General features: G+C 31.1%; 2 protein-coding genes across 5 annotated transcripts; both read right to left on the reverse strand.

Annotated features, from left to right (window-relative positions):
* Positions 1 to 769: 769 nt before the first annotated feature.
* On the reverse strand, positions 770 to 8,764 carry LOC125063261 (arylsulfatase B-like). Its single transcript, XM_047669615.1, has 8 exons — positions 8,633 to 8,764; positions 7,684 to 7,771; positions 4,086 to 4,245; positions 3,407 to 3,633; positions 3,174 to 3,282; positions 2,457 to 2,609; positions 1,562 to 2,227; positions 770 to 1,127 (listed from the first exon to the last, which is right to left on the reverse strand). The coding sequence occupies exons 1-8, from the start codon at positions 8,653 to 8,655 to the stop codon at positions 802 to 804; spliced, it is 1,752 nt and encodes a 583-aa protein (XP_047525571.1). The 5' UTR covers positions 8,656 to 8,764; the 3' UTR covers positions 770 to 801.
* Positions 8,765 to 11,242: 2,478 nt separating this feature from the next.
* LOC125063262 (arylsulfatase B-like) lies at positions 11,243 to 23,461 on the reverse strand. Of its 4 annotated transcripts, none has more exons than XM_047669619.1 (10): positions 23,447 to 23,461; positions 23,054 to 23,168; positions 21,578 to 21,702; positions 20,353 to 20,440; positions 14,741 to 14,900; positions 14,089 to 14,315; positions 13,769 to 13,877; positions 13,057 to 13,209; positions 12,153 to 12,818; positions 11,243 to 11,707 (listed from the first exon to the last, which is right to left on the reverse strand). In XM_047669619.1, exons 4-10 carry the CDS (start codon positions 20,365 to 20,367, stop codon positions 11,385 to 11,387), a joined length of 1,653 nt encoding a protein of 550 aa, XP_047525575.1. In that variant the 5' UTR covers positions 20,368 to 20,440; positions 21,578 to 21,702; positions 23,054 to 23,168; positions 23,447 to 23,461; the 3' UTR covers positions 11,243 to 11,384. The 4 variants fall into 4 exon arrangements, with proteins under 4 accessions (XP_047525575.1, XP_047525574.1, XP_047525573.1 ...); XM_047669618.1 differs by lacking the exon at positions 23,447 to 23,461 and adding an exon at positions 23,247 to 23,262; XM_047669617.1 differs by lacking the exon at positions 23,447 to 23,461 and having other exon boundaries at positions 23,054 to 23,262.
* Between the last annotated feature and the right edge of the window lie 660 nt (positions 23,462 to 24,121).

Consider the following 24,121-nt stretch of genomic DNA (forward strand, 5'->3'; position numbering starts at 1 on the left):
CCTCACGAGGCACGATGTTTAGTGAGTTCTCATTCGTACTATGAAGGTCAAATAACGTCTTGGTGCACAACTGGAATTCGAACCCAACCTGACCTAACAATTAACAGTCGCACGCTCAACCCCTGATCTGATAGTATAATAATCGCTTTGCTGCTATACCTCTTATCATCTAGCCTTTTTGAATTTAGTTTTATTTTAGCAGATAACATAAAAATGTATGTAAATGACTTAGTTTATTTCTATAATTTATGGTAGTGTATTTAATAATGCCTCGCCCACGTATAAATTTTTTCATGTTTCTATTTTGTCCTTTTTATAGATAGTTTTCGATTTCTACATATTTTTGTTACAATTGAGTTCGTGTCAAGTATGAAGATAAGTATTTGATCATCCGATAAGATACGACACAGTTTTCTACAAATACTTTATTTAAATTTACGTTCTTTTCTAAATGTTCTTAGGTTTGCATTCGGAGAAAGGACATCAGGTATTTTTTGTTTAAGGTTTGTATTAAATAAATACATCTTATTTTATTTCACACTTTGTATTCAATTTACACATTTTATAGCATTATCAAACGTAGTTTTAAAAAATAAGTTTACATTTAAGGCATAATTTTTAAAAAAACTTTGATTAGTGCTACAGATTTTAGATAATACAAAAAATGCCTGCTACACTGATGATGACTAGTTTATATAAAAATAACAATTATTAAGGCCTCTATTTATTTGTACGTATACGAAATATATTAACTATTTTCGCGATTATATCGTAGGTAATCTTTAAAATTTTTATACCCAACTATTGAAGCACACTCCTTACGACACACAAGAAATTTTGCCAGTTATTCGCACATTCACAGCCGCCGTTGAACGGCGGTGCACCCTTATAAAATTCTTTCTCGTTGAGAGGGCTCTCTTGGGTGACATTGTTGAGCCACGTCAACCAAATATAGTTATGATTAGCTGGATCGGCGTCTATGTTTAATTCGGTTGGTCCTCGTCTAACCATTTGAGACCAGAGAGAACGGAGTCGCATAGTCATCAAGGAAACGATTTTCTGCCCTCGAAGCCATAAGTCGTGACTCTCTGCTGGATCCTTTTTAAGGTTGTAGAGGCAACCGCGGGCTATAATGATATAAATATAAATATTAATATAATTAACAATAGATATATAACGTTACCTATAACAACAATAATTTTAATTTTAATTATATTAATAATAGAAATTATATGATACAGAAAAATAGACATAAAAATAATAAATAATTACGTCGTATGAACAGGAGGCAAACGGACTGGAGGCTAACCTGATGTTAATTGATATATGCACACTCACTTTGCCAAAAGGCTAGTAAGTTTTTGAAAAATATATTCTGTCTTGTGTCAAATACATAATTAATTGTTATTGTAACTAAAATGAGTTGTTTCACAAAATGGAACACAAATGGAGTCGGAAGTTTTATTTTTTGTAATGAAATATATACAGAAAAATATATTATAGAAATAGGTACATATCAAATAAAAGATTTTTGTTTGTCTAAGGAAGTACGAGTACTTACTTGGTGTTGGTATACAAGGGACTTGATCTTTAACCGTGTCTATTTGCTTCACCACAGCCGCTTTCCTCGTAGCGATAACGTCCCCATAGTCGTAAGTAATTCCTAAAGTTGAAAACACCTTAGCAACTTCAGACGACGCCAACGAGTCGTAAAAATCTGGCGGCGTTTCTTTATTTGCCAAGAATTCAGCTCCATAGTAAGCGCTCGCAACTCCGGTGAAATTTCCAATTAATAGTTTGTAATCACCCATGCGTAAAGCTGCGTATCCATTATCTCTATCTTCAACACTAACCAACACTTCTTTTCTTGGAGATTGTTGTCCTTGTAATATTGAAGGCCATTGGTTAATTCCGTCAATTTTTTTATCAAACTTTCTGCCAGCAGCTGCGAGTAATGTCGGCATCCAATCAGAAATATGCATAAGACCATCCCAAACGTTTGGTTTCAAGCCCGCATGCCAAATGAAGGCTGGAACTCTTACCGCTCCCTCCCAGGGAGTTTGTTTCCGGCCCCTAAAGGGCAAATTGACTCCCCAATTACTGAACATTCCTGTAGTTGGAGCACCATTATCAGACGCGAATACGATAAGCGTATTATGAAGAATGCCTTTATCAGCCAACGCCCGGACGAGTCGTCCCACGCTGTAGTCAAAATGTCGCACAACCTCTGAAATGTCGTTTATAGAATCAGACTGTAATCATTGAATAAAGTTGTCATACTATGATTGAACTCTATTGATGCAAAAAAATATTATATCGTCTTTATAATATTATCTACACTTATATTATAAAGACGAAAGATTTGATCGTTTGTTTCCATTGAATAGGCGCCAAAATTATTGGACTGATTTGAATAATTATTTCCACAGTTAGAATCTGATAAACATAGGCCTTACCTGCATAAAGTCGTCTATCTGAGTTAGCAACGTGTCTGCTGCCAAGCTTTTTGTATAGGGGTGGTTGCAAAGCTCCGCCAGCATTACCTGCGTGTGGCGCACACGAAGTATAGTGAAGAAAGAGTGGCGTGGACGAATTATGGCCCAATATAACTAAAATAGAATATATTTAAAATTAAAAATACCATAATTATTGTGGAGTTTATTAAGCGAGCGGCGTGGTATAACTATATTAATATCACAGATAAATGCAAATTTTAAAGTACTAATTAATACATTATAATTTAATGCAATTATAATATTACAAAAACGATTTGTTTTTTTAATATAAAAATAATATAAAGTTCCCAGACTGAATAGAACAATAAGTCGTTAGAAATAATCCTAAACTGCTTTTTAAAGCTCGTTTACGAATTGAATTTAACAGTGGTTAGTGTTTTAAGGCGAATTATAAAAAATGTTATTGCTGGTATTATCATATATTATCATTAATAATTATAAAAAATATTCACTTTATTATTCGAGTTTTATTTACGATTAAAATTCTACACTAGTCAGACTATTCTTCTCAGACATCGCAAATATAATAATTATGTACACAGCCGCTTTTATAATTGCTATATATTTTACATTATAAATCTACGCTATTAATTTATTTCCAAAGCTGTTAACAAATTTGTTACTGTATTTAAGTGATTTATAAACTTGTTTACTTACTTTCAATAGCTCTGTCTGTTAGAGCGTCCACAACATATCGCTCTTCAGTTATTTGAGGTATATCGTTGTCAAATAAATCCAAACCAAACAAAAGTGTACCGTCAGGCCACTGAAATGATAAGATTTTCAATGCGTTTTAATACATCGGGTTAAAACATAAACGGTTGTGAAATTATTTTAGATAGTTTTTAATGATTCTAACTTAAAAGTTATAAAACATATTGAGTAGTCACCTGCTCCACTTTATGGTACGACAAATAATCGACGAATCCTCCGCGCATTCCATAATGGCTGTCATAACCTCGATACTGTGGCAAATATTGTTTGCTCGCCATTCCAAGATGCCATTTCCCAACCAAATGCGTATCATATCCTATATCCTTCAAATGAGCCGGCAACAGCTTTTCAGTCAGTGGAATACCTCGATCTTCTGAGTTGTACAAAGGAAAACCCTGCATTCCTGAAACATACGCTTTCAAAATAATTTTCTGCTACGTTGTTGATAAAGATAAACTATTTAACGTTAAGCAGGTACAAAGGCAAAGAAGAAATTCTTTAATCGTAGTTGTATGTTTTAACAACCCTTTAAAGATAGATTATTGCTGTGTTTTATATTTCCAGAATTTCTAACAAATTCAATATTTGAATTAAATATGACTGCACAGACCGGAAACCGATTGATCGCTGGAGCTTATTTTTATTTACCTCTGTGCCTGGAGTACCTGAATTTGGGAAAATACTTTAAAGCCGGCAACGCATTTGCGAGTCTTTTGGTAGTGTGAGTGTCCTTGGGCGGTGGTATACAATTAACATCAGATGAGCCTTCCTGTTTAATATACCGGTATGCTATATATGCTAGTGAGGTTGTTAGGGAATTTATGCGTAGGCTTTTATGATTAATATGTGACATACCAGTTCTCATGGGGTATTTTCCTGTGAGTAGCGCGGTCCTAGCAGGTGTACATATTGCTTCGCTGTAGTACTGCTTTAAAATTGTACCACGAGTGGCGAGAGCGTCAAGGTTAGGAGTGGAGATTTGGTCCGAGCCGTGATATGAAACATCATTGTAACCCTAAAATAGAAGAAGTAGTGAAAGGCGTGTACGGATGTAATGTTAACTGTAGAACGTTTGAAATGATAAACAATAAATTTGTGTAAAATGAACACGTCATTAAGTCCTGAAAAAAATTATATTTTAATTTAAAATTTACTTAAATATCGCCACAAACATTCTATACTATATACGTATTATAGTATTAATTATAGATGAAAAGTTTCTTTTTCTGTATGTTTATAACCAATAAACTACCTACAAGACCAATTTCAAAAATTCTCTTTTACATAATGTAGTATTCTAATGGTGTACAGTGTGTGGTGTACAGTAACATGGTCTATATTTATTTCATATTTTCAAAAAATTTAATTCATATTTATTTTGAATGTCCTCGGGATAGGAGGTTATTATAAATAATTAAATATTATCATTAACAACCAGCTAATTATCAACAGAAGTGACATTATCGGAAAATAATTTCTTAGAGACTGCGTGTAGACCAGTGCCGATAATTTTTGAAACCAAAAAAAATTACAGTAGGATGAAACCCATTAGAAAAGGAGGGGAATATGATCAAAATGAAAGGAAAAATAAATTACGGTCGATCTGAGGTCGGGAAGGGGCAGGGGGGGGAGTTTTAAGGGTAAAAAACTGTTTATCTCGATTTCCGGCAAAACTAAAAGTCCTATCGAAGAAAGTTAAATGGCAAAGTTGGAGGTAATAAAAAGATCTAAAACTTTTGTATTCACACATTTTTCACATAACCTCAAAATTTATGTGAAAAATTCAAAAAACCAAGTTTTTGGTTTTTTATTTATATCTTTAACAAAAATATTTTTTTTTTAACGAAATTTGGTGAAAACTTACCTTTCTATCTCCCAAATACACTGTAATTTATTTGATTAAAAATATTTATTTGTTCACCTTATTTTGAATTAATATCGAAAAAACACCCTAATTTTCAATCGAAAATTCTGACGTCAAAATTTCAGCTTTTTTCAAAAAGTTGGTGTGCTTTCAGTTCGTTGAAATCTCTACTTTCCTATGGTAAAAAAATATATATATATTACCATAGTAAATCTTCTCAGAAAACGCAAAAAATCGTATGCAGTAACGCCCAGACCCGTCATCCCCTTCCCTACTTCTCTATGAATCTTCTTTAAATTATAATCAGATGCCTATTTATTACTATTTTAAGATAACTTATATATACCTGAGTGACCTAAAAAAAAATTTAGCCTTTAGATGGGCTAAAATTTTCGTATTTCATAGAAAAGTCAGGAAGAGGATGACAGGTCTGGGCGTTACTGCATACGATTTTTTGCGTTTTCTGAGAAGATTTACTATGGTAATATATATATTTTTTTTTACCATAGGAAAGTAGAGATTTCAACGAACTGAAAGCACACCAACTTTTTGAAAAAAGCTGAAATTTTGACGTCAGAATTTTCGATTGAAAATTAGGGTGTTTTTTCGATATTAATTCAAAATAAGGTGAACAAATAAATATTTTTAATCAAATAAATTACAGTGTATTTGGGAGATAGAAAGGTAAGTTTTCACCAAATTTCGTTAAAAAAAAAATATTTTTGTTTAAGATATAAATAAAAAACCAAAAACTTGGTTTTTTGAATTTTTCACATAAATTTTGAGGTTATGTGAAAAATGTGTGAATACAAAAGTTTTAGATCTTTTTATTACCTCCAACTTTGCCATTTAACTTTCTTCGATAGGACTTTTAGTTTTGCCGGAAATCGAGATAAACCGTTTTTTACCCTTAAAACTCCCCCCCTACCCCTTCCCGACCTCAGATCGACCGTAATTTATTTTTCCTTTCATTTTGATCATATTCCCCTCCTTTTCTAATGGGTTTTACCCTACTGTGATTTTTTTCACTTTTTATTTATTTTAAAGGCTATCTGCACTGGTCTAGTGGGTTTTGAAGTCAATTGTGTTTTCTTACCTAACTTATTTTGTAAAATGTACATTATGTCTAAAACGAATTATCAATTTAATTTATTATTATTACTGTGTACGTTAAGAATAATTTAAAAACTTTCTACGTATTGTATATATTAGCTAGATAATTACTTTATTCTAAATAACACGATAATCCATTTAAATTATATTTAAAAATGCGCTGTTTAGTTTAGTCTCTTACCTAACCTTGGTAATTTTTTAATTACTTGAATAAGTTCAATTGGTATTGTCTATTAAAGTTATAATAGTCGATCGTAGAATATATATACGATATTATTTATTAAGCGCTATTATATGGCGTATAGCGAGTACCGACGTAGGTACTGGATTCCATTTCCGACGAAACTTTAATTACTCTAGTTACAGTCAGCTATAAAATGTATTAAGAAAGCAGGTGTAACCATGACTGCTCCACACTCCAGTTTACGAGACTTTATTACAACAAAGTTTAATTTTAACAAAAAAAATAGTTGAAAATTTTATTTTTCTCAACATTCGATCTTATGTCACAAACAAATTTCGTGGTAATTAGAATATAGAGAATCAATCACAAAGCACAATACACTTTGATATCTTAACTTTCAAGTTTAGATCTGAAACTAATTTGTTTCGCTAAATGCTCCAATAGTCATATTTGCAAGACTAACATTTTATAATCAATTTTTAGTTATATCATAGACGGTTATTTTACTTGCGGAATATTCATATGCATATCACATTTTTTAATGGTTTTTTTAATATCAATTGTGATGTATTACAATTTGTTTGACATTTAATAATTGATTTTCTGGTAAATTTAGCATATATTTTGCAAAATACTTCGCCAACTGATTACCTGTACTAAATTTTATTTCCGTGAAAACAGGTTTTACGTAATTGTTTATTTTGCTGATAGTACCAATAGTTAGTGGTAATATAACTTAAGAGTCGTACATTCTATTAATTCAATTTCAATTTACCATAGAAAACTGTGGCCTACATTTCAAGAGAACGGATATTAGGCGACTGTGAAACTTTTGATATTATTGTATGCGAGATTTGTATTGCAACTTTATAATAAAAAATAATAAAATGCATTATAATCTTGATAAAATATTGCAAACGATTAAAGGGCTTACCTATAATTATTATTGTAAGCTTATACACGCTATTATATTAAATTAATACCTAATATTTGTATCCGAGATTATATTTAGTAGAAGTAATGGGATTATTGTCATACCATTTAAATGTTTTTAACAATTTCTATCTATTTGCGCAAAATTTGCTCGTACGCTTAAGGAACACGTTTTAGAACCAAAATCGCAGAGGCCAGAAGGTTGATCACCTACACTCTGAGACCAACCCATATTTGGGTTTGCTGTATTAATATTATTTGTAACCAATATTTCCTTCAGTCTTCCGTATATTTTCCCAGCCGCAATATTTCGTCACGATATAATAGTTTAATAAGAAAATAAATCCCATGTTACTTACCATATCATCAGCCATTATAAAAAGTATATGTGGTGGGCTAACATCGTTCGCTGACACCGATATAATCCCCAAAAGCAGCCACCATTGCCTGCAAACTCACATTATTTAATAAAAAAACATAACCCAAGTAATGTCTGACGTATGAACTTTATTTACATTTCCTATACTGTTATTTGTTTAGTTGGTAATAATTATTATGAAGATGACGACATCTACGTAATCTTAATCGGTTAAAATAAAAAACCTTTTTAACTAGATCACATTGCTTTCTTTTTAAAGATAATAAGAGAGTGAGAGTGATATCTTTGAATAACATACATATAAATTACTTTAATTTCCTTTTTACATAATCGAAATACAAAACTAATGCAAATTAGTGTATTTAACATATTAATTAAATAGATAATTGAAACTGTATGGTTTGATACATACTGTTTACAAGAACAAGTGAAGCATGATTTAAATTTATTTAGACTGACAGAATACTTGGAACGTTGGTATTTACTTACGAGCACTGAATTAAGAAACAAACAGCCAATAAAATAGGTATAAAAAATCTAGGATTAATAATTTCTGCAATTATTTAAACAGGTTTTATAACCTTAACCACGATTCGGTGTTCATTTACATGTAGTCGTAACGAAATTGCGACCCATTGTTTCTCTGTTTCGTGATTGAATACAATTAAACCCTGTCAATTAGTTATGACTAGTTTATGTTACTCTTTCTCAACGAATTATCTATAGGCTTATATACTATTTTTTTTTAATCTAATGAAATTAAAAAACTATATAAACTAATAATTTAAACAAAGTCAGTATTACTTTCTTAAATGAAACTAGCTATAATAAATTATTTATTTATTATAGCTACAATTTTTAGATACTTATTAATAATTCTAATCGACCTGTTATTTTATAATTATTAACATTAAAACAAGAATACTCACCAAAATGATGTTTGAATAAACATATTTCTTTAATCTAATAATGGCACATAATTACAAAAAACCCAATTTATTTTGCCGATAATTTCAAGACCGGCTTGCTCGGCTGCTGAACGGATACAAAAGGAAGGAAAACTGCGAAGGTTCTATACAATTGCAAAATGATTAAAATAATATACTTACGCTATTGTTATTTGTCTCGCTGTAAAAATTATAAATTCTTTAATAAGTTGGCGATAGTTTTCGTATAATTAACGATATATGTTTTAGGTATTAGCGATCAATTTCTGAATAGATCCTTAGATTTTCTGTAACAAAAATTACATCCATAAATTATATTTAGATTTTTAATGCTTTTGCTTATGAAATATATTAAATGTCAATCTTTTTGTAGCTTTCGATGAAATTATAACACATCTTAATAGAAGAGTTACTTACACAGCAAACAATATTTTCTTCATTTCCGAATGACACATTTCGACGTTAGTTACTTTAAAGTTTAAAGCATGCTCAAAATATAGAACTACAAATTATAAATATACATGCGCAAAATTATATATTTGTTTTATACGTGAAGGTCGTGATTAATGCGTATACATATATCTATAGATTACATAATACCTCCATAATTACGGGTTCAACTACGAGTATAACGCCATTATTATTAGATTAATTTCCGACGAAATAACAAATGATTCGGGTTCAGACTACTGATGCCAGCCACTCCTACAGATCCTACAGCCGCTAAAAAAAATACAAGTGTATTGCTTAGATGTGCTTGCTCGTGATTGTCTTGTTAATTCATGTTTAATTCTTTAAAATATAAACACGTAAAATATATGTAACAGTTATTAAAATCTTCATGTATTCTAGTATAACTAACAACGAAGACTTTTAGATATTGTGATTTCTTCAGATGTCAAATTCACGTAACATCTCTTTACGGATGTAACGTATTTAATTCGTAAAATATGACCTTGGCTGGACCATGAATTTTGGCCTTACTAATGAAGGCGTAATTATTAAATATTTATTATTACAGAGTGTGATTACACTCTGTAATAATAAATATTTAATTGTCTTTGCATTGATGTTATAGTCACTTTTCAGTAAAGACTACTATTATGGCTGCTACGAAATGGACCTTGATCTAAAAAATACGATAAAGGCACCAAATTTTCTAACGTTGTGAGTGCTTAGAAAACGATTTCGTAAAAACTGCGTTACGTGTTCATTGACATTATAAGCTGCAAATTTCTTTAAATTTACCGACATCTTAAACTACTTAATGACCTTCAATTACTCTAAAAGTAGGCACTTATATCGTAGTAGGTATGATTAATGAAGAACACCCAATTTTGTAATTTACAAAATTTAATTTATCCTAATAAAATTGTTTTATGTAAATATGACTCACCTACTTACTGGCTTTACGATAAAACTACCCCACGGATCCGGGTGAAGTTTTCTCAATTATATTATTATACTTGTTAATTATGTGTTAATTCTAGCGAAAGATTTGTTATTATAAAATCTTCTCATATCCATGTCAAAGTAATCTAGGAAAGGGAGAAGCAATGTTCCAGCCTTACATTATATTGTACGAAGTAGGTAATTTTAAAATTATCGAACCAAAATCTTGATCTCCACTTCCTCACTCGCTTCAGCAAAACAAATAACTCACCTTGGAATATTTTTTTAAATTGATATAGGCTTACAAAATGTTACTTACCTCACTTAAACCTCGGAAAGTAATCGGGTATATTGAGGTCCTTGGTGTCAGCTGTGGTTGTTTCATAATCAAAACACGGAGGTGGTTGTGACGTAGATTCGATAGTTAGTAGTTTCTCTGCTTGATACATATGGCTGATTTTATGTTCTAAGATATTTATTTATTTATTTTATTTATTAACACTTCGTTGCAAAAAACAATAAATCAAACACAATACAAAAAAAAAATTATAAGGGATGCAACGGGCGGATATTAGCTGGCATCCTCACGATGTTTAGTGAGTTAATACGCACTCGTACTATAAAGGTTTGTCACATAACATCTATTGGTGCACAACCGGATTTCAAACCCAACCTGCCCTAACAATTAAGAGTGGCACGCTCAATCCCTGATCTGATATTATAATAATCGCCTAGCTGCTATACCTCTTATTTTCTAGCCTTTTTTAATTTAGTTATATTTTAGCAGCTAACATTAAAATGTATGTAAATGACTTAGTTTATATCTATAATTTATGGTAGTGTATTAAATAATGCCTCGCCCACGTTTAAAATTTTTCTTGTTTCTTTTATATAGTTAGTTTTCGTTTTCTACATATTTTTGTTACAATTGAGTTCGTGTCAAGTATGAAGATAAGTATTTGATCATCCCATAAGATAAGACACAGTTTTCTTCAAATACTTTATTTAAATTTACGTCCTTTTTAAATGTTCTTAGATTTGCATTCGGAGAAAGGACATCAGGTATTTTTTGTTTAAGGTTTGTATTAAATAAATACATAATATTTTATTTCACACTTTGTAGTCACTTTACACATTTTATAGCAGTGTCAAACGTAATTTTTAAAAATAAGTTTATTTTAAGGCATAATTTGATGCTGCCTGCTACACTGATGATGACTAGTTTATATAAAAATAACAATTATTAAGACCTCTATTTATCTGTACGTATACGAAATATATTAACTATTTTCGCGATTTCGTAGGTAATCTTTAAAATTTCTATACCCAACTATTGAAAAATTTAACTATTACCCCTTACGACACACAAGAAATTTTGCCAGTTATTCGCACATTCACAGCCGACGGTGACCGGCGGTGCATCCTTATAAAATTCTTTCTCGTTGAGAGGGCTCTCTTGGGTGACATTGTTGAGCCACGTCAACCAAATATAGTTATGATTAGCTGGATCGGCGTCTATGTTTAATTCGGTTGGTCCTCGTCTAACCATTTGAGACCAGAGAGAACGCAGTCGCATAGTCATCAAGGAAACGATTTTGTGCCCTCGAAGCCATAAGTCGTGACTCTCTGCTGGATCCTTCTTAAGGTTGTAGAGGCAACCGCGGGCTATAATGATATAAATATAAATATAATTAATAATAAATATATATATAACGTTAATTATAACAACAATAATTTTAATTAATATTAATAATAGAAATTATATGATACAGAAAAATAGACATAAAAATAATAAATAATTACGTCGTATGTACAGGAGGCAAACGGGCTGAAGGCTCACCTGATGTTAATTGATATATGCACACTCACTTTGCCAAAAGGCTAGTAGGTAAGTGCGTTGCCAGTTTTTGAAAAATATATTCTCTCTTGTGTCAAATACGTAATTAATTGTTATTGAAACTAAACCTAATGAGTTGTTTTACAAAATGGTACACAAATGGAGTCGAAAGTTTATTTTTTTGTAATGAAATATATACAGAAAAAATATATAATAGAAATAGGTATAAAAAATAAAATATTTATGTAAATCTAAGGAAGTACGAGTACTTACTTGGTGTTGGTATACAAGGGACTTGATCTTTAACCGTGTCTATTTGCTTCACCTCAGCCGCTTTCCTCGTAGCGATAATGTCCCCATAGTCGTAAGTAATTCCTAAAGTTGAAAACACCTTAGCAACTTCAGACGACGCCAACGAGTCGTAAAAATCTGGCGGCGTTTCTTTATTTGCGAAGAATTCAGCTCCATAGTAAGCATTCCCAACTCCAGTGAAATTTCCAATTAATAGTTTGTAATCACCCATGCGTAAAGCTGCGTATCCATTATCTCTATCTTCAACACTAACCAACACTTCTTTTCTTGGAGATTGTTGTCCTTGTAATATCGAAGGCCATTGGTTAATTCCGTCTATTTTTTCATCAAACTTTCTGCCAGCAGCTGCGAATAATGTCGGCATCCAATCAGAAATATGCATAAGACCATCCCAAACGTTTGGTTTCAAGCCCGCATGCCAAATGAAGGCTGGAACTCTTACGCCTCCCTCCCAGGGAGTTTCTTTGCGGCCCCTAAAGGGCAAATTGACTCCCCAATTACTGAACATTCCTGTAGTGGGAGCACCATTATCAGACGCGAATACGATAAGCGTATTATGAAGAATGCCTTTATCAGCCAACGCCCGGACGAGTCGTCCCACGCTGTAGTCAAAATGTCGCACAACCTCTGAAATGTCGTTTATAGAATCAGACTGCAATCATTTAATGAAGTTGTCATACTTGATTATACTAGGATTGTACTCTATTAATGCAAAAAAAATATTATGTCGTCTTTAGTCTTTAAAATATTTTCTACAGTTATATTATAAAGAAATATTTGATCGTTTGTTTCCATTGCATAGGCTTCAAAATTATTGGACTAATTTAAATAATTCTTTCCACGGTTAGATAAACATAGGCCTTACCTGCATAAAGTCGTCTATCTGAGTTAGCAATGTGTCTGCTGCCAAGCTTTTTGTATAGGGGTGGTTGCAAGGCTCCGCCAGCATTACCTGCGTGTGGCGCACACGAAGTATAGTGAAGAAAGAGTGGCGTGGACGAATTATGGCCCAATATAACTAAAATAGAATATATTTAGAATTTAAAAATACATATTTACATAATTGTGGAGTTTATTAAGCGAGCGGCGTGGTATAACTATATTATTAATATCACAGATAAATGTAAATTTTAAATGGCTAATATATTATAATTTAATGCAATTATAATATTACAAATACGATTTGTTTTTTTTTTTAAATATTTAAAGTTTACAGACTGAATAGAGCAATAAGTCGATAGAAATAATCCTAAACTGCTTTTTTAAAGCTCGTTTACGAATTTAATTTAACACTCGTAAGTGTTTAAAGGTGAATTATAAAAATGTTAAACCTAGTTAATACTGATTTTATCATATATTATCATTAATAATTATAAAATATATTCACTTTATTATTCAAGATTTATTTACGATTAAAATTCTAAACTTTTAGTCAGACATCGCAAATATAACAATTATGTTCACAGCCGCTTTTATAATTGCTATATATTTTACAATATAAATCTACGCTATTAATTTATTTGCAAAGCTGTTAACAAATTCGTTACTGTATTTTAGTGATTAACTTGTTTACTTACTTTCAACAGCTCTGTCTGTTAGAGCGTCCACAACATATCTCTCTTCAGTTATTTGAGGTATATCGTTGTCAAATAAATCCAAACCAAACAAAAGTGTACCGTCAGGCCACTGAAATGATAAGATATTTACTATAAAAACGTTCATGAAATCTGGCAATATGGCAATAACATACTTTACTAATAAGTAACTGCATTGTAAAAACTTAATAAAAGTTAGTTTATTAGGTGCATCGGGCTAAAATATAAACGGTTGTGAAATTATTTTAGATAATTTTTAATGATTCCAACTTTAAAAGTTATAAAACATATTGACTAATCACCTGCTCCACTTTATGGTATGACAAATAATCGACGAATCCTCCGCGCATTCCATAATGGCTGTCATAACCTCGATACTGTGGCAAAAATTGTTTGCTCGCCATTCCAAGATGCCATTTCCCAACCAAATGCGTCTTATAACCTATATCCTTCAAATGAGCTGGCAACAGCTTCTCAGTCAGTGGAATTCCTCGATCTTCTGCGTTGTACAAAGCAGCACCCTGCATTCCTGAAACATACGCTTTCAAAATAATTTTCTGCTACGTTGTTGATAAAGATAAACTATTTAACGTTAAGCAGGTACAAAGGCAAAGAAGAAATTATTTAATCGTAGTTGTATGTTTTAACAACCCTTTAAAGGTAGATTATTGCTGTGTTTTATATTTTCCGAATTTCTAACAAATTAAATATAACTTTGCACAGGCGAGAAACCTATTGATCGCTGGGACTTATTTTTATTTACCTCTGTGCCTGGAGTACCTGAATTTGGGAAAATACTTTAAAGCCGGCAACGCACTTGCGAGTCTTTTGGTTGTGTGAGTGTCCTTGGGCGGTGGTGTACAATTAACATCAGATGAGCCTTCCTGTTTCATATACCCGTATACGTTTTTAGGTACTTTATGCGTAGGCTTTCATGATTAATATTTAACTTACCCGTTCTCATGGCGTATTTTCCTGTGAGTAGCGCGGTCCTAGCAGGTGTACATATTGCTTCGCTGTAGTACTGCTTTAAAATTGTACCACGAGTGGCGAGAGCGTCAAGGTTAGGTGTGGAGATTTGGTCCGAGCCGTGATAAGAAACATCATTGTAACCCTAAAAAAGAAGAAGTAGTGAAAGGCGTGTACGGATGTAATGTTAACTGTACTACCAAACCATATTACCATAGAACCAAAATATATTTTAATTTAAAATTTACTTAATTGTCACAAACATTGTATACCATAATAAACAATTAGTTATAGATGGAAAGTTTATTTTTCTGTATGTTTGTAACAAATAAACTACCTACAAGACCAATTTCAAGAATTCTTTTGTACATAATGAAGTATTCAAATGGTGTACAGAGTAACGTGGTCGAAATTTAAATCCAAAATATTTGAAAAAAAAATTAATTAATATTTATTTTGAATATCCTCGAGATAGCAGATTATTATAAATAAATATTATCATTAACATCCATCTAATCCATTATCGACAGAAGTGACATTATCGGAAAATAATAGACCACAAGCCCATGAACAAAAAATACCTGTGAAATGACCCAACCTGAATTACGCTTAGAAGGCTGTTACTATATCTGAAAATAGCTCTGAGCACTATGCCGTCATTTCTGAGCGGTACATGTGAGTACGTGAGTGAATGGACTTTCTCAGGTACAATGGGGGAATTTCGACTAATTATTAATGTACGGCTTTGTTATAAGTGGCCATTCTTTCGATTGGCATCATAAAAGTAGGGGTGTTTTTTTTTTACATTTAAGTCGGTTCGATTCCCAGACGAGGCAAGTAATTTTAAAAAAATCTTTGAATGCGGAATTAATAACTTTTAAAAATAACATAAAGTCTTCTTTTAGTAAAATACCCTATCTACGATATTTAAGGTACTTTCCCTTCATTTCCCATAACTTTAGGACGCCCTGTATTGGTAGGCGGTGGTAGCGGACTATCGAAAGTGTACGGCATTTATCTTTTATTGAAGATTGTCTAAAGTATTAATAACCTGTGTTATTGCCGTACAGATAAAAGTCACCGGAAAATGACTCTTTTCTGAGGAAAGTATTTTACCCCATACACCTATGTGTTCCACAAAAAATGTACGGCATGCTGGAAAATGTTATCTATTTGTGAAGTACTCTCAAGATCATTTAATTTTATGTTGTTTCATATCATCATCACCTATATGCTAATCAGACATATGTTGCGACCCTTGGCTTTCGACCGCTCCGCTGGAAATATGTACGGCGTTTACGGGTAAAGTATCTGTATATGTGTCCAAAAAGAATCACACAAATGCCGTACAGTAATAAATGACCTATATTGCTTCTGCAACTGTCGTCGAATTAAAAATTTGCACCGACTTCCGGCACCATCACTTTTGTACGGCACTAGGTTTTTCGACATTTATTTTTAATCATCTATACACTTATAACAAAGCCGTACATTAATAATTAGTCGAAATTCCCCCATTGTACCTGAGAAAGTCCATTCACTCACGTACTCACATGTACCGCTCAGAAATGACGGCATAGTGCTCAGAGCTATTTTCAGATATAGTAACAGCCTTCTAAGCGTAATTCAGGTTGGGTCATTTCACAGGTATTTTTTGTTCATGGGCTTGTTAGTACGGGAGGTAGCAACGTTTTCGAGAAAGAATTTCAGGTCAGCTGATTTTGTGATATGTCTTCCTTCTTGCACTTCCGGTTAGAGTCTGGGCAATCTGGCTGGCGGTAGCTGTTGCGTTCATTAGTGCGCATCCTATCTGTCCAGGTAATAATCCTGGATTTTAAAAGCATTTTAAGAAGCGTAATTTTTAATTTTTCCTTTTTAAATACGTCTACCTGACATACTTTTTTTATTGCCAGACATTTTTCACGTTGCTAACTATGTGCCAGACGCGATTTTAAGTTTTTTTTTTATAAAAATTTCAAACATTTTAGAATGTCTGTAATTTTAATATTATGTTATTTAAATATAAGAAAAACTGACATTGAATTTGCCAGACATTAATTCGATTGTTAAGTCTTGAATTAAAATGATAAAGTATTGCAGTATGATGAAGCATTGCATTTTAAGAAGCGTAATTTTTTAATTTTTCCTTTTTAAATACGTCTACCTGACATACTTTTTTTATTGCCAGACATTTTTCACATTGCTAACTATGTGCCAGACGCGATTTTAAGTTTTTTTTTTTATAAAAATTTCAAAGCATTTTAGAATGTCTGTAATTTTAATATTATGTTATTTAAATATAAGAAAAACTGAAAATGAATTTGCCAGACATTAATTCGATTGTTAAGTCTTGAATTAAAATGAAAAAAAAAACTTAAAATCGCGTCTGGCACATAGTTAGCAATGTGAAAAATGTCTGGCAATAAAAAAAGTATGTCAGGTAGACGTATTTAAAAAGGAAAAATAAAAAATTACGCTTCTTAAAATGCAATGCTTCATCATACTGCAATACTTTTTCATTTTAATTCAAGACTTAACAATCGAATTAATGTCTGGCAAATTCATTTTCAGTTTTTCTTATATTTAAATAACATAATATTAAAATTACAGACATTCTAAAATGCTTTGAAATTTTTATAAAAAAAAAACTTAAAATCGCGTCTGGCACATAGTTAGCAACGTGAAAAATGTCTGGCAATAAAAAAAGTATGTCAGGTAGACGTATTTAAAAAGGAAAAATTAAAAATTACGCTTCTTAAAATGCAATGCTTCATCATACTGCAATACTTTTTCATTTTAATTCAAGACTTAACAATCGAATTAATGTCTGGCAAATTCATTTTCAGTTTTTCTTATATTTAAATAACATAATATTAAAATTACAGACATTCTAAAATGCTTTGAAATTTTTATAAAAAAAAAACTTAAAATCGCGTCTGGCACATAGTTAGCAACGTGAAAAATGTCTGGCAATAAAAAAAGTATGTCAGGTAGACGTATTTAAAAAGGAAAAATTAAAAATTACGCTTCTTAAAATGCAATGCTTCATCATACTGCAATACTTTTTCATTTTAATTCAAGACTTAACAATCGAATTAATGTCTGGCAAATTCATTTTCAGTTTTTCTTATATTTAAATAACATAATATTAAAATTACAGACATTCTAAAATGCTTTGAAATTTTTATAAAAAAAAAACTTAAAATCGCGTCTGGCACATAGTTAGCAACGTGAAAAATGTCTGGCAATAAAAAAAGTATGTCAGGTAGACGTATTTAAAAAGGAAAAATTAAAAATTACGCTTCTTAAAATGCAATGCTTCATCATACTGCAATACTTTTTCATTTTAATTCAAGACTTAACAATCGAATTAATGTCTGGCAAATTCATTTTCAGTTGTTCTTGTATTTAAATAACATAATATTAAAATTACAGACATTCTAAAATACTTTGAAATTTTTATAAAAAAAAAACTTAAAATCGCGTCTGGCACATAGTTAGCAACGTGAAAAATGTCTGGCAATAAAAAAAGTATGTCAGGTAGACGTATTTAAAAAGGAAAAATTAAAAATTACGCTTCTTAAAATGCAATGCTTCATCATACTGCAATACTTTTTCATTTTAATTCAAGACTTAACAATCGAATTAATGTCTGGCAAATTCATTTTCAGTTTTTCTTATATTTAAATAACATAATATTAAAATTACAGACATTCTAAAATACTTTGAAATTTTTATAAAAAAAAAACTTAAAATCGCGTCTGGCACATAGTTAGCAACGTGAAAAATGTCTGGCAATAAAAAAAAGTATGTCAGGTAGACGTATTTAAAAAGGAAAAATTCAAAATTACGCTTCTTAAAATGCTTTTAAAATCCAGGATTATTACCTGGACAGATAGGATGCGCACTAATGAACGCAACCGCTACCGCCAGCCAGATTGCCCAGACTCTAACCGGAAGTACAAGAAGGAAGACATATCACAAAATCAGCTGACCTAAAATTCTTTTTTTTTCAAACGTTGCTACCTCCCGTACTATGTGGTCTATAAGAGACTGCGTGGGTTTTGAAGTCAAATTAAGAACTTATTTTGTAAAATGTAATACATACCTATGTCTAAAACCAACTATCAATTTAATTTATTATTATTACCATGTACGTTAAGAATAATTCTAAAACTTTCTACGTATTATGTATTTAGATAGATAATTACTTTATTCTAAATAACACGATCATCCATTTAAATTATATTTATAAATGCGCTTTAATTTAGTCTATATTACCTAACCTTGGTAATTTTTTAATTACTTAAAGGTAATAAATTCAATTGGTATTGTCTAGTGGAGTTATATTATTTAATTATTAATAATAATCGATCGTAGAATATATATACGATATTATTTATTAAGCGCTATTTATGGCGTATAGCGAGTACCGACATAGGTAGGTACTGGATTCCATTCCCGACGAAACTTTAATTACTCTAGTTACAGTCAGCTATAAAATGTATTAAAAAGCAGGTGTAACCATGTCTGCTCCATATCGCAGATTACTTTGGGACTTTATTACACCAAATTTATTTTAACAAAAAAAATAGTTGAAAATTTAATATCTCCAATCTTATGCCACAATGAAATTTCTTGGTAATTAGAATATAGAGAGTCAATCACAAAGCACAATTCACTTTGATATCTTTACTTTCAAGTTTAGATCTGAAACTAATCTGTTTCGCTAAATGCTCCAATAGTAATTTGCAAGACTTACATTTTATAATCAATTTTTAGTTTTATCATAGACGGTTAATTTACTTGCGGAATATTTATGTGCATATAAAATTTTTTAATATCAATTGTGATGTATTAAAATTTTTTGACATATATTTAGCATATATTTTGCAAAATACTTCGTCACTTCGCCAACTGATTACCTGTACTAAATTTTATTTCCGTGAAAACAGGTTTTACGTAATTGTTTATTTTGCTGATAGTACCAATAGTTAGTGGTAATAATATAACTTAAGAGTCGTACATTCTATTAATTCAATTTCATTTTACCATAGAAAACTGTGGCCTACATTTCAAGAGAACGGATATTAGGCGAGTGTGAAACTTTTGATATTATTGTATGCGAGATTTGTATTGCAACTTTATAATCTAATCTGTGGTGTAAATCTTTAACAAAAGCGGTTTTATAACCATTAAATTATTAAATGTTGCTAACGATGAAGGTTTTAAAGGGCTTACCTATAATTATTGTAAGCTTATACACGCTATTATATTAAATTAATACCTAATGTTTGTATTCGAGATTATATTTAGTAGAAGTAGTGGGATTATTGTCATACCATTTAAATGTTTTTTTACAATGTCTATCTATTTGCGCAAAATTTGCTCGTACGCTTAAGGAGCACGGTTTAGATCCAAAATCGTAGAGGTCAGAAGGTTGATCACCTACACTCTGACACCAACCCATATTTGGGTTTGTTGTATTAATATTATTTGTAACCAATATTTCCTTCAGTCTTCCGTATATTTTCCCAACCGCAATATTTCGTCACGATACAATAGTTTAATAAGAAAATAAATCCCATGTTACTTACCATATCATCAGCCATTATAAAAAGTATATGTGGTGGGCTAACATCGTTCGCTGACACCGATATAATCCCCAAAAGCAGCCACCATTGCCTGCAAACTCACATTATTTAATAAAAAAACATAACCCTAGTAATGTCTGACGTATGAACTTTATTTACATTTCCTATACTTACTGTTATTTGTTTAGTTGGTAATAATTATTATCAAGATGACGACATCTACGTAATCTTAATCAGTTTAAATAAAAAACCTTTTTAACTAGATCACATTGCTTTCTTTTTAAAGATAATAAGAGAGTGAGAGTGATATATTTAATTAACATACATATAAATTACTTTAATTTACTTTTTACATAATGGAAATACAATACGAATGCAGATTAGTGCATTTAACATATTAATTAGATAGATAATTGAAACTGTATGGTTTGATACATACTGTTTACAAGAACAAGTGAAGCATGATTTAAATTAATTTAGACTGACAGAATACTTAAATCTAACAAATGTCAGTATTACTTTCTTAAGTGAAACAAATAATTTATTATAGCTACAATTTTTAGATACTTATTAATAATTCTAATCTACCTGTTATTTTATAATTATTAACATTAAAACAAGAATACTCACCAAAATGATGTTTGAATAAACATATTTCTTTAATCTAATAATGGCACATAATTACAAAAAACCCAATTTATTTTGCCGATAATTTCAAGTAGACCAGTGTCGATAATTTTTGAAACCAAAAAAAATTACAGTAGGATGAAACCCATTAGAAAAGCAGGGGAATATGATCAAAATGAAGGAATATGATCAAAAAACCAATTTTGAATTTTTCACATAAATTTTGAGGTTATGTGAAAAATGTGTGAATACAAAAGTTTTAGATCTTTTTATTACCTACAACTTTGCCATTTCGTTTTCTTCAATAGGACTTTTAGTTTTGCCGGAAATCGAGATAAACCGTTTTTTACCCTTAAATCTACCCCCCCTACCCCTTCCCGACCTCAGATCGACCGTAATTTATTTTTCCTTTCATTTTGATCATACTCCCCTGCTTTTCTAATGGCTTTCATCCTACTGTAATTTTTTTCACTTTTTATTATTTTTAAAGGCTATATGCACTGGTCTAAAGACCGCTTGCTCGGCTGCTGAACGGATACAAAAGGAAGGAAAACTGCGAAGGTTCTATACAATTGCAAAATGATTAAAATAATATACTTACGCTATTGTTATTTGTCTCGCTATAAAAATTATAAATTCTTTAATAAGTTGGCGATAGTTTTCGTATGATTAACGATATATGTTTTAGGTATAAGCGATCAATTTCTGAATAGATCCTTAGATTTTCTGTAACAAAAATTACATCCTTAAATTATATTTACTTAGATTTTTAATGCTTTTGCTTATGAAATATATTAAATGTCAATTTATTTGTAGCTTTCGATGAAATTATAACACATCTTAATAGAAGAGTTACTTACACAGCAAACAATATTTTCTTCATTTCCGAATAAAACATTTCGACGTTAGTTACTTTAAAGCATGCTCAAAATATAGAACTAAAAATTATAAATATATACATGCGCAAAATTATATATTTGTTTTATACGTGAAGGTCGTGATTATAGCGTATACATATATCGATAGAGTAATCTATAGATATATAGATACGCATAACTCAACTACGAGTATAACGCCATTATTATTAGATTAATTTCCGGCGAAATAACAAATGATTCGGGTTCAGACTACTGATGCCAGTCCTACAGCCGCTAAAGAAAAATACAAGTGTATTGCTTAGTTGTGCTTGCTCGTGATTGTCTTGATAATTAATGTTTAATTAATTAAAATCTTCATGTATTCTAGTATAACTAACAACGAAGACTTTTAGCTATTGTGATTTCTTCAGATGTCAAATTCACGTAACATCTCTTTACGGATGTAACGAATTTAATTCGTAAAATACGACCTAGGCTGGACCATGATTTTGGCCTTACTAATGAAGGCTTAATAATCACACTATGTAATAATAAATATTTAATTGTCCTTGCGTTGATGTTATAGTCACTTTTCAGTAAAGACTACTATTATGGCTGCTACGAAATGGACCTTGATCTAAAAAATACGATAAAGGCACCAAATTTTCTAACGTTGTGAGTGCTTAGAAAACGATTTCGTAAAAACTGTGTTACGTGTTCATTGACATTATAAACTGCAAATTTCTTTAAATTTACCGACATCTTAAACTACTTAATAACCTTCAATTACGCTTAATATAAAATAAATATCGTAGTAGGTATGATTAATGAAAAACACCCAATCTTTGTTATTAACAAAAGTTAATTAAATTTAATTTATCCTTATAAATTTATTTTTTGTAAATATGACTCACCTACTTACTGGCTTTACGATAAAACTACCCCACGGATCCGGGTGAAGTTTTCTCAATTATATTATTATATTTGTTAATTCTAGCGAAATATTTGTTATTTTAACGAATCTTCTCATATCCATGTGAAAGTAATCTAGGAAAGGGAAAAGGAATGTTCGCGGCTTACATCATATTTTACAAAGAAGGTAATTTTAAAACTGACGAACCAAAATCTTGATCTCCACTTCCTCACTCGCTTCAGCAAAACAAATAACTCACCTTGGAATATTTTTTTAAATTGACATAGGCTTACAAAATGTTACTTACCTCACTTAAACCTCGGAAAGTAATCGGGTATATTGAGGTCCTTGGTGTCAGCTGTGGTTGTTTCATAATCAAAACACGGAGGTGGTCGTGACTTGTGACGTAGATTCGATAGTTGCTTGAACGGCAGTTATACGATCATTTAAATAATAATTATGTTTCATATAATATGACTATTTAAAGAATCAATGCATACCTACAGTTTTACAAGAGCGCGTGTCGAGACAGACGAGAAAACAATTATTAAGAGCTAGGAAATCGCATTCATCACTAATTGGTCTGTTTCTCTAACTCTTTCTGATGCCCGTGGAAATAATTAAATAATGGGCTCATACGTCATTATTGAATATTAAAAAAACATCTGTTTGGGCTCAATGGAAGATAAAAAAGTATTACCCAAACGCGTCGAATTGTACACCTCCTTAGGGATTTTTTCCTGTAGAGCCTTATTACTTAGGACGTCGCGTTGTCCGGTTGTAGCGCTATTCAACAATACTAAGTTTTAATTTAAATGGTTCATGTTTGGAATAGATTAGAAATTAGTTGCACTAGTTTTGGTGTTTGAGACACGAACGATTTTTTTTCCATATATGTTCAAGGTTATCATGAAAGCAGGTTTTTAGTGTGTCAAATTTTTTATTTCTATGCAATTTTTTTATAATATTAATAATATTTTATATATATATAATATATTAACTAATTTAATTTATCTACGAAGAACCTGAACTCGATTAGGCAAGTATGATCGCCTTGCAAATAATTCAATTTGACCATGACCGCCAAAACTTACTTTGGTAGCTGTCGTTGTAAATATAAAGTTAAGCAATAATCGTAAATTATTGTTTAGTAAAACCGAAACCAATTTAAACAGTAAATTATATTTTTATTTTTAATTATTACGACAATTTTCCATTTCGAAAACAGGAATAAAAAAAAAATCATTTGAAATTCTAAGAGCAATAGCGCACTAGCGGCCAGCGAGATAGATAGATTATTATGAAATGATGCGACCAGCGGCCCCATGGAGCTACGGCGGCCAACGACATCAAAGCGACGCATCTGCTGCCCGTG

Source organism: Pieris napi, chromosome 3 (genome assembly GCF_905475465.1).
Source record: "Pieris napi chromosome 3, ilPieNapi1.2, whole genome shotgun sequence".
NCBI classification, from domain to species: domain Eukaryota; kingdom Metazoa; phylum Arthropoda; class Insecta; order Lepidoptera; family Pieridae; genus Pieris; species Pieris napi.

Excerpts from the sequence above, each read along its gene's own strand:
- LOC125063261 (XM_047669615.1), bottom strand. The coding sequence starts at position 8,655 with ATGTTTATTCAAACATCATTTTG. Across the intron at positions 3,634-4,085 it reads AAAATACCCCATGAGAACTG|GAATGCAGGGTTTTCCTTTG; the intron begins GTATGTCACATA and ends CGTATGTTTCAG. Across the intron at positions 1,128-1,561 it reads CCCTTGTATACCAACACCAA|CCCGCGGTTGCCTCTACAAC; the intron begins GTAAGTACTCGT and ends ATATCATTATAG.
- LOC125063262 (XM_047669616.1), bottom strand. The coding sequence starts at position 21,002 with ATGTTTATTCAAACATCATTTTG. Across the intron at positions 13,878-14,088 it reads CATACCATAAAGTGGAGCAG|TGGCCTGACGGTACACTTTT; the intron begins GTGATTAGTCAA and ends TTATCATTTCAG. Across the intron at positions 12,819-13,056 it reads AGATAGACGACTTTATGCAG|AGGTTGTGCGACATTTTGAC; the intron begins GTAAGGCCTATG and ends ACGACATTTCAG.